General features: G+C 37.6%; 1 protein-coding gene across 1 annotated transcript; it reads right to left on the bottom strand.

The window, feature by feature from the left end:
• Positions 1-2,231: 2,231 nt before the first annotated feature.
• LOC123256039 (prostaglandin reductase 2-like) lies at positions 2,232-2,350 on the bottom strand (the record flags this gene model as incomplete). Its single annotated transcript, XM_044684734.1, has 1 exon — positions 2,232-2,350. A coding segment is annotated over one exon (119 nt), but the record flags the coding sequence as incomplete, so codon positions are not given.
• Between the last annotated feature and the right edge of the window lie 5,887 nt (positions 2,351-8,237).

The following is an 8,237-nucleotide window of genomic DNA, read 5'->3' as shown; positions in this document are numbered from 1 at the left end:
AATCTTTTCATGAAAGATTAAATAACTAAAATCAATACAAGACTGGTGAAGACTTAGCAGAGATGTGATGATTGACAGGTACAGAATGAGACATGAATTTTCAGAAACAGTCAATGCATGGCTTTGTCTTGAGTAAACTATACTTAATTTTTACAAAGAAGGACTTGGGGCAGGGGGAAGGACAGGTAGTGATTGTCATGCTTTTAAAAAAAATGGAAGAAATAAAATGAAGGAAAAAGTGTCAACAATTTTTTTTTTAAATGAACAGAAGAGGGTCAGCTAGATAGCACAATGGAGAGAGCACCAGGCCTGGTGTTGGGAGGACCTAGGCACAAATCTGGCCTCAGAAACTTCCTAGCTGTGTGACTCTGGGCAAGTCAGTTAACTTCAACTGTCTAGTCCTTACTGCTCTTCTGCCTAAGAATCAATACTTAGAATCAATTCTAAGGCAGAAGGTAAGGGTTTTTTAAAAATAAAATAAAATAAACAGAAGAGAGAAGAAATAAAAAAGGGGCAAACAGTAAAGTATTAGAACTACCATGTTAAATTTGAATGATTAAAAAAATCCTACAAATTATAAATATTTGAGGTTTCATTTTCTATTCTTTCTGTAGAAAGCATTCATGTTTATTAAGTTCATAAAAATAAGAAGAAAAAAATTTAAGAGAGAGGCTCTCAAAAGTTTAGAGATAATTTAATTCACTATAATGTCATCCACAAAGAGTAATATTTAAGGAACTTCACTGTCTCTAAGGAATCCCAATCTGATTTGGTTTCTGTGCTCATGTTCCTTCAAGACAATGCTGAACCTCCTTGATAAGCATGTATCTCAGCTAATATTTTTTAAAAGATATTTTATTTTCCCAATTACACATAATAATAAATTTCCGCATACATTGTCTGAAATTTTAAGATCTGAATTATCTCCCCCTCCCTCTTCCTGGAAATGGTAAGCAATTTGATCTTGGCTATGCATATATTGTCATACAAACATATTTCCATATTGTTCACTGTTGTAACAGAATACTCATATAAAAATGAAACACCAAAATAAAAATGCAAATAAACTAAAGTGAAATGGTGTATGCTTTCATCTGCATTCTGACTCCAACAGCTTTTTATCTGGAGATGGAGAGAATTCTGTCATAAGTCCTTCAGAATTGTCCTGGATCACAGCCATAGCACTGCTTGGATTGTACTCCAAAAAGATAATAAGGAAAAAGACTTATACAAAAATATTTATAGCTGCGCTCTTTGTGGTGGCAAAAAATTGGAAAATGAAAGAACGCCCTTTGATTGGGGAATGGCTGAACAAATTGTGGTATCTGTTGGTGACAGAATACTATTGTGCTCAAAGGAATAAAGAACTGGAGGAATTCCATGTGAACTGGAATGACCTCCAGGAATTGATGCAGAGTGAAAGGAGCAGATCCAGGAGAACATTGTACACAGAGACTGATCCACTGTGGCACAATCGAATGTAATGGACTTCTCTACTAGCAGCAATGCAAGGATCCAGACCAAGGCTGAGGGACTTATGAGAAAGAAAACTGGCCACATCCAGAGGAAGAACTGTGGAAGGAGAAACACAGAAGAAAAACAACTGCTTGAACATATGGGTTAATGGAGATATTATTGGGGATGTAGACACTAAACGATAACTCTAGTCCAACTACCAATAATATGGAATTAGGTCTTGATCAATGATACATGTAAAACCCAGTGGAATCGTGTGTCAGCTAAGGGGGGTTAGAGGGGTTTGGGGGAGAGGTAAGAACATGAAATATGTACTAGGGGGAAATATTCAAAATTAAAATTAAAAAATATATATAAAAAAATAATTGTCCTGGATCACTGTATTGTTGTGCCTTACCTAATATTAAAAGCCAAATAACTGAAAGAAAAAGTTATCTCTTAAATCTTTCAAGGAATCCTATAATTTCCACATATGCATGGAGATATTTTGTTTCAGAAAAGCCACTAAGGCAGTATTTTGTTTTACTAAATCAAAGACTTTTCAGAAAATAGTCAATAATCATAGAGGAATTTTATATTCTCTATGCCTTTCAGTCAATGTTATGATGGCTAGGATATGATTTATCCTTGTAAAAAGCCTAACTCTTCCCTTCTAATATGCTATTTAAGAATACCCAATATGCATGAGGCTTATTCTCATAAAATTATTATTTTTTAATCATATATATTTTTTATCATATCATCTTGCTACTTACCATATAAGGATCCACAGAGAGATAAAGAGTTCGGACTAGTATTTGTCCCTCATTTAATTTATCTGGTAAATTTGCCTCTTCCATACGAAAATTCTCTGCCACTGGTTTGCCATTTTTTCCTAAAATAATGTTGGATAAACAAAAGGGCAATAAAAATATTTTTGAATAATCATTCTTGTAACTATCATTTCCAAAATAATTCTGTTTAGCAGTCATTCTTTTATTCATTTTAAATGTCCATCTGCTGGTTTCATTCCACAGAACATCATGCCTTTTCCAGGATAAGGTGATCATCTCAGCTCTCATCACCATGCAGATTAATATAGTTTTTGATAATCAACACCTTCTCAAGTCCCTCCGTTGCCAGTCCCCTCTGACTGGAAGCCTGGAGGGTAAAGCAGTAAGATCCTCTCAAAGCCTTTTTTCTATAGAGAGCTCACAACACTGTAAGCAACTCTCCATTTTCCATGAGCAGCTCTGCTTTGTTTCCCATCCATGGAACAACATACACCCATGCTAGGTACCCCGCGTGCTGCAGTCCTTTGAGGGCACCCCCAATGCTTAGCATATTACCTGGACTATAGAAGATGGTTTGTTTGGTTCCCACATTAGTCCTTCATGATCCCTTTTTTGGGGGTAGAGGGATGGTTCTTGGCAAAGTTACAAGGGTCTGCCATTTCCTTCTTCAGCTCATTTTACAGATGAGGAAATTCAGGCAAACAGGATTAAGTGACTTGCCCAGGGTCACACAGCTAGTAAGTGTCTGAGGCCCCATTTGAATTCAGGTCTTCCTGAATACAGGCCTGGCAGCCATTTAACAAATCCTGTTGAATTGAACTGAATTATGTCCGTTTTTGAGCTATGTTTCTTCACAATTTAAAATGACTTAGTCCAAATTACTTTCCAATTGCTACTGAATATCTCAAAAATATTTCTTTGAAACAAAAGATTTTATAACTAGTGTCAAACACAAATCTTTTGATACAATTTAAAAATAAAGTTTTATTCGGGGGCAGCTGGGTAGCTCAGTGGATTGAGAGCCAGGCCTGGAGACGGGAGGTCCTAGGTTCAAATCCGGCCTCAGACACTTCCCAGCTGTGTGACCCTGGGCAAGTCACTTGACCCCCCATTGCCCACCCTTACCAATCTTCCACCTATAAGTCAATACACAGAAGTTAAAGGGTTTAAAATTAAAAATAAAAAAATAAAGTTTTATTGATACTCTTTGTATCTATCTCTAAATTCTTGGAATCCTGCTCTTCCAACCCTACCCCCTCCAACTCTCCATTATGACAAAGAAAAACAGTAGAGCAAAAACATTGGACGGAGATTACATCTGACAATCTATACAACATTTAGCTCTAGAAATCACCTTAATCACTACTGTGAGACTATGTTTCATTATCTATTCTCTGGAATCTTTATTGGTTCTTCATTTACTCACTGTCCAATTTTTTTTTTAACCCTACTTATAATCTTACAATCAACACTGTATCAGTTCCAAGGCAAAGAGTGGTAAGGACTGGGCAATGGGCATAAAGTGACTTGTCTGGAACCATACAGCATAAGGGTATGTGATATGCCGCATTTGAATCCAGGACCTCCCATATCCAGGTCTGGTGTTTTATCCTCTGAACAAGCTGGCTGCCCTCACTCTGCAACTTATAAATTTAGAGAGCTGCTTGGGGGCACTGAGAGATTAAGTGTTTTGTCCAGAGACATGCTCATCATTTCTTTCTTGCTTGTTTTTTTAAAATTTGTTACATTGAACTTCCCAGGTGTCTCCCTCTCTCCTTCCCCTCTCTACATTAGAGAGGGTGTCGTATGTATATGTAAAATTATATCTTGCTTGTTTCTATTTCTGTTCTTTCCCTGGAAGTGGGCATGCATAGGTCATTCTTCAAAAAATATTTCAGTTGTTGTATATAATGTTCTCTTGGTTCTGTTCATTTCATCCTTCATAATTTCATGTAGGTCTTTCCTTGTTTTTAAAAAATTAACCTCCCAGGTTTTCCGGGTTAAGATGGCGGCAGAGTAAGAAGCAGCTCTTAACCTCTCCTGACAGAAACACACAAAACTCCTCAAGGGGACATAAAAACAAGTCCAGACGAACGGAGGAACCCCACAACAGGGCACAGCATGGAAGGTACGTAGAATCGAGGCATTTCCATGCTATAAAGGGGTGAAACAGCTCTCACTAAATCGCGGGCTGAGCAACCACCCCACCCCCACCCCTCCACACACAACACCTATAACGCCAAAGCCAGCTAAAAAGAAATAGAGCAAGTTTGGGGCACCCATCGAGTCATTAGCAGTTCCGGGGTCTGTTCCTGAGAACAGCAAGATTTAGGACCCCAAAAAGCTAAAAAAAACACACACACAAACCTGAGCACGGGAGCAGAATGCAGGCTCAGAGCGCAGGCGCGGACGGAGGCGTGGGTAGAGGCAGACACAGCCACAAGCTAAAGCTCTGAAACCCTGAGTGGGGAACCAGTGCAGACGGGTATACGACTGTGGAAGCAGCGCCCTGAGACTTGTAAAGAAACCTCCGGTAGAGGATCAAGCAAGGGGGTCCAACAGGGGGCTTGACCTTGGAAAAAAACCAGAACTCAGACCTCAGGAGCCAAAAGACCGCGGACAGACCCTGAGCGCGAGGATAAACCTGAGAAGCTGCTGGGCTAACAATAGCTACCCAGTCTCAGGAAGTTCAGAAGAGAAAGATTAACAACAAGAAAAAGAAGTCTTTAACACTCGACAACTTTTACACAGAGAAAATCCAGACAACCGAGCAAACAGAGGAGGAGAACAAACAAGCATCCGGACCCTCCTCAAATAAGGAAAACTCCTCACAAGCTATGGAAGAGTTCAAAACTGAGAATTTGAGGAAGATGGAAGAGATCTGGAAAGAAAATAACAGTTTAAAAGGTAGAATCTTGCAATTGGAAAGTGAGGCTCAGAAACCAAATGAACTGATAAGCAAATTGAACACCAGAAATGACCAGATTGAAAAGGAATACCAGAAGATCATAGCCGAAAACCAGAAGATTATAGCCGAAAACCAATCCCTAAAGGCTAGAATTGAACAATTAGAAGCTAATGATCTCTCAAGACAACAAGAACAAATAAAACAAAGTCAAAAAACTGAAAAAATAGAAGGAAACATGAAATATCTCAATGAGAGAGTGACAGACCAAGGAAACCGGTCTAGAAGAGACAATTTGAGAATAATTGGTCTTCCAGAAAAAACAGAAATTAATAGAAACCTGGACTCCATACTAACAGAAATAATTCAGCAAAATTGCCCTGAAGTCCTACAACAAGAGGGCAATATAGACATTGAAAGGATTCATAGAACACCCGCGACATTCGATCCAGAAAAGAAAACACCCAGAAATGTAATTGCCAAATTCAAGACTTTCCAAGCAAAAGAAAAAATCTTACAAGAAGCCAGAAAGAAACAATTCAAATATCAAGGAGCACCAATCAGGATCACACAGGATCTGGCAGCCTCCACGCTAAAAGATCGCAAGGCTTGGAATACGATATTCAGAAAGGCAAGAGAGCTGGGCCTGCAACCACGGATCAACTACCCATCAAAATTGACTATATATTTCCAGGAGAAAGTATGGGCATTCAACAAAATTGAAGAATTCCAGGTATTTGCACAGAAAAGACCAGGGCTAAATGGAAAGTTTGATATCCAACCATAAAAATCGAGAGAAACATGAAAAGGTAAATAAGATACAGAGGGGAAAGAAAGAAAACTTATAATTTTTAAATTTGCCTTTTTAAGGGCCTCAGTGAGATCTAATTATCTGTATTCCTATGTAGAGAAATGTTATGTATAATTCTCTGTAGTGAACTCTATTCACTATTATAGTATTCACTATTATAGTAATCAGAAGAATAATTCACAGGGTGAGGGTGGAACACTAAATAATCTAAGATGACATGGGGGATGGGAAAAAGGGGGTGAATAGCAGGGGACACCAAGAGAAACTTGAGTGAACAAGAAAAATAGGATATTCTATTACACACAAAGAGGGCATGGGAGGGAGAGGGGACAAATACTATTATAAGAAGGAGAGGAAGAGAGCATTAAGAGGTAATAATCAAACCTTACTCTCAGAGTAATCAACCCGGAGAGGGAAGAGTAGCTATACTATCCATTGGGACATAAAACTCTTATCTAACCCTTCTGAGAAAGTTAGAAGGGATAAACTAAGGGGAGGAGGGGAGTGGGAAGGTCAAAAAAGGGAGGGGAGAAGAAGGGGGAGGGAAGTCATAAGGCCTTTAAAAACAAAAAGAGGGGGGAAAAATAAGGGAGGGGGTAGAAAGGGAAGTTAATCAAGGGAGGGGATAAGGGATAGCGGCTCAATAGCAAACCACTTATTTAAAAGGAAAAAGTATAAGGAAAAAGGAGGTAGGAAGAGGGGAGGATTCGAAAATGTCAGCAAATGCACAACTGATGATTATAACTCTGAATGTCAATGGGATGAACTCGCTCATAAAATGGAAGCAAATAGCAGAGTGGATTAGAAACCAAAATCCCACCATAGGTTGTCTACAAGAAACACATATGAGGTGGGTGGACATACACAAGTTTAAAGTTCAGGGCTTGAGCAAAATCTTTTGGGCGTCAAATGAGAAAAAAAAGGCAGGAGTTGTAATCATGATTTCTGACAAAGCCAAAGTAAAAATAGATATGATTAAAAAAGACAAGGAAGGTCATTACATCCTTATTAAAGGCAGTATAAACAATGAGGAAATAACACTGCTCAATATGTATGCACCAAGTGGCATAGCACCCAAATTCATAAAGGAGAAACTGGCAGAGCTCAAGAAGGAAATAGATATTAAAACCATACTAGTAGGAGATCTAAATATCCCTCTGTCAGATCTAGATAAATCAAACCAAAAAATAAATAAAAAAGAGGTAAGAGAGGTGAATGAAGTCCTAGAAAAATTAGATCTAATTGATATGTGGAGGAAAATAAATAGGGACAAAAAGGAATACACCTTCTTTTCAGCTGCACATGGCACATTCACAAAGATTGACCATGTTATAGGGCATAAAATCATTGCAAACAAATGCAAAAGAGCAGAAATAATAAATGTAACCTTCTCAGATCATAATGCAATAAAAATAATAATTAGTAAGGGCACGTGGACAGGAAAATCAAAAACTAATTGGAAATTAAATAATATGATTCTCCAAAACCAATTTGTCAAAGAAGGAATCATAGAAACAATCAATAATTTCATTGAAGAAAATGACAATGATGAGACATCCTACCAAACTCTGTGGGATTCGGCCAAGGCAGTACTCAGGGGGAAATCTATATCCTTGAGTGCATATATTAACAAATTAGGGAGGGCAGAGATTAATGAATTGGGCATACAACTCAAAAAATTATAAAGCGAGCAAATTAAAAATCCCCAGATGGAAACTAAATTAGAAATACTAAAAATCAAGGGAGAAATTAATAAAATCGAAAGTAAAAGAACTATTGAATTAATAAATAAGACTAGAAGCTGGTACATTGAAAAAACAGATAAAATAGACAAAGTACTAGTCAATCTAATAAAAAAAAGGGAAGAAGCAAACCAAATTGACAGTATCAAAGATGAAAAGGGACACCTCACCTCTAATGAAGAGGAAATTAAGGCAATCATTAAAAACTATTTTGCCCAATTATATGGCAATAAATATAACAATTTAGGAGATATGGATGAATATTTACAAAAATATAAACTGCCTAGATTAACAGCAGAAGAAATAGAATACCTAAATAATCCCATATCAGAAAAAGAAATTGAACAAGCCATCAAAGAACTCCCTAAGAAAAAATCGCCAGGGCCTGATGGATTCACAAGTGAATTCTATCAGACATTCAAAGAGCAACTAATCCCAATACTATACAAATTATTTGATATGATAAGCAAAGAAGGAGTCCTACCAAATTCCTTTTATGACACAAATATGGTGCTGATTCCAAAGCCAGG

The sequence above is a fragment of the Gracilinanus agilis genome, unplaced genomic scaffold (assembly GCF_016433145.1).
Source record: "Gracilinanus agilis isolate LMUSP501 unplaced genomic scaffold, AgileGrace unplaced_scaffold55563, whole genome shotgun sequence".
Taxonomy (NCBI): domain Eukaryota; kingdom Metazoa; phylum Chordata; class Mammalia; order Didelphimorphia; family Didelphidae; genus Gracilinanus; species Gracilinanus agilis.
This window is presented reverse-complemented; position numbering and strand designations above follow the sequence as displayed.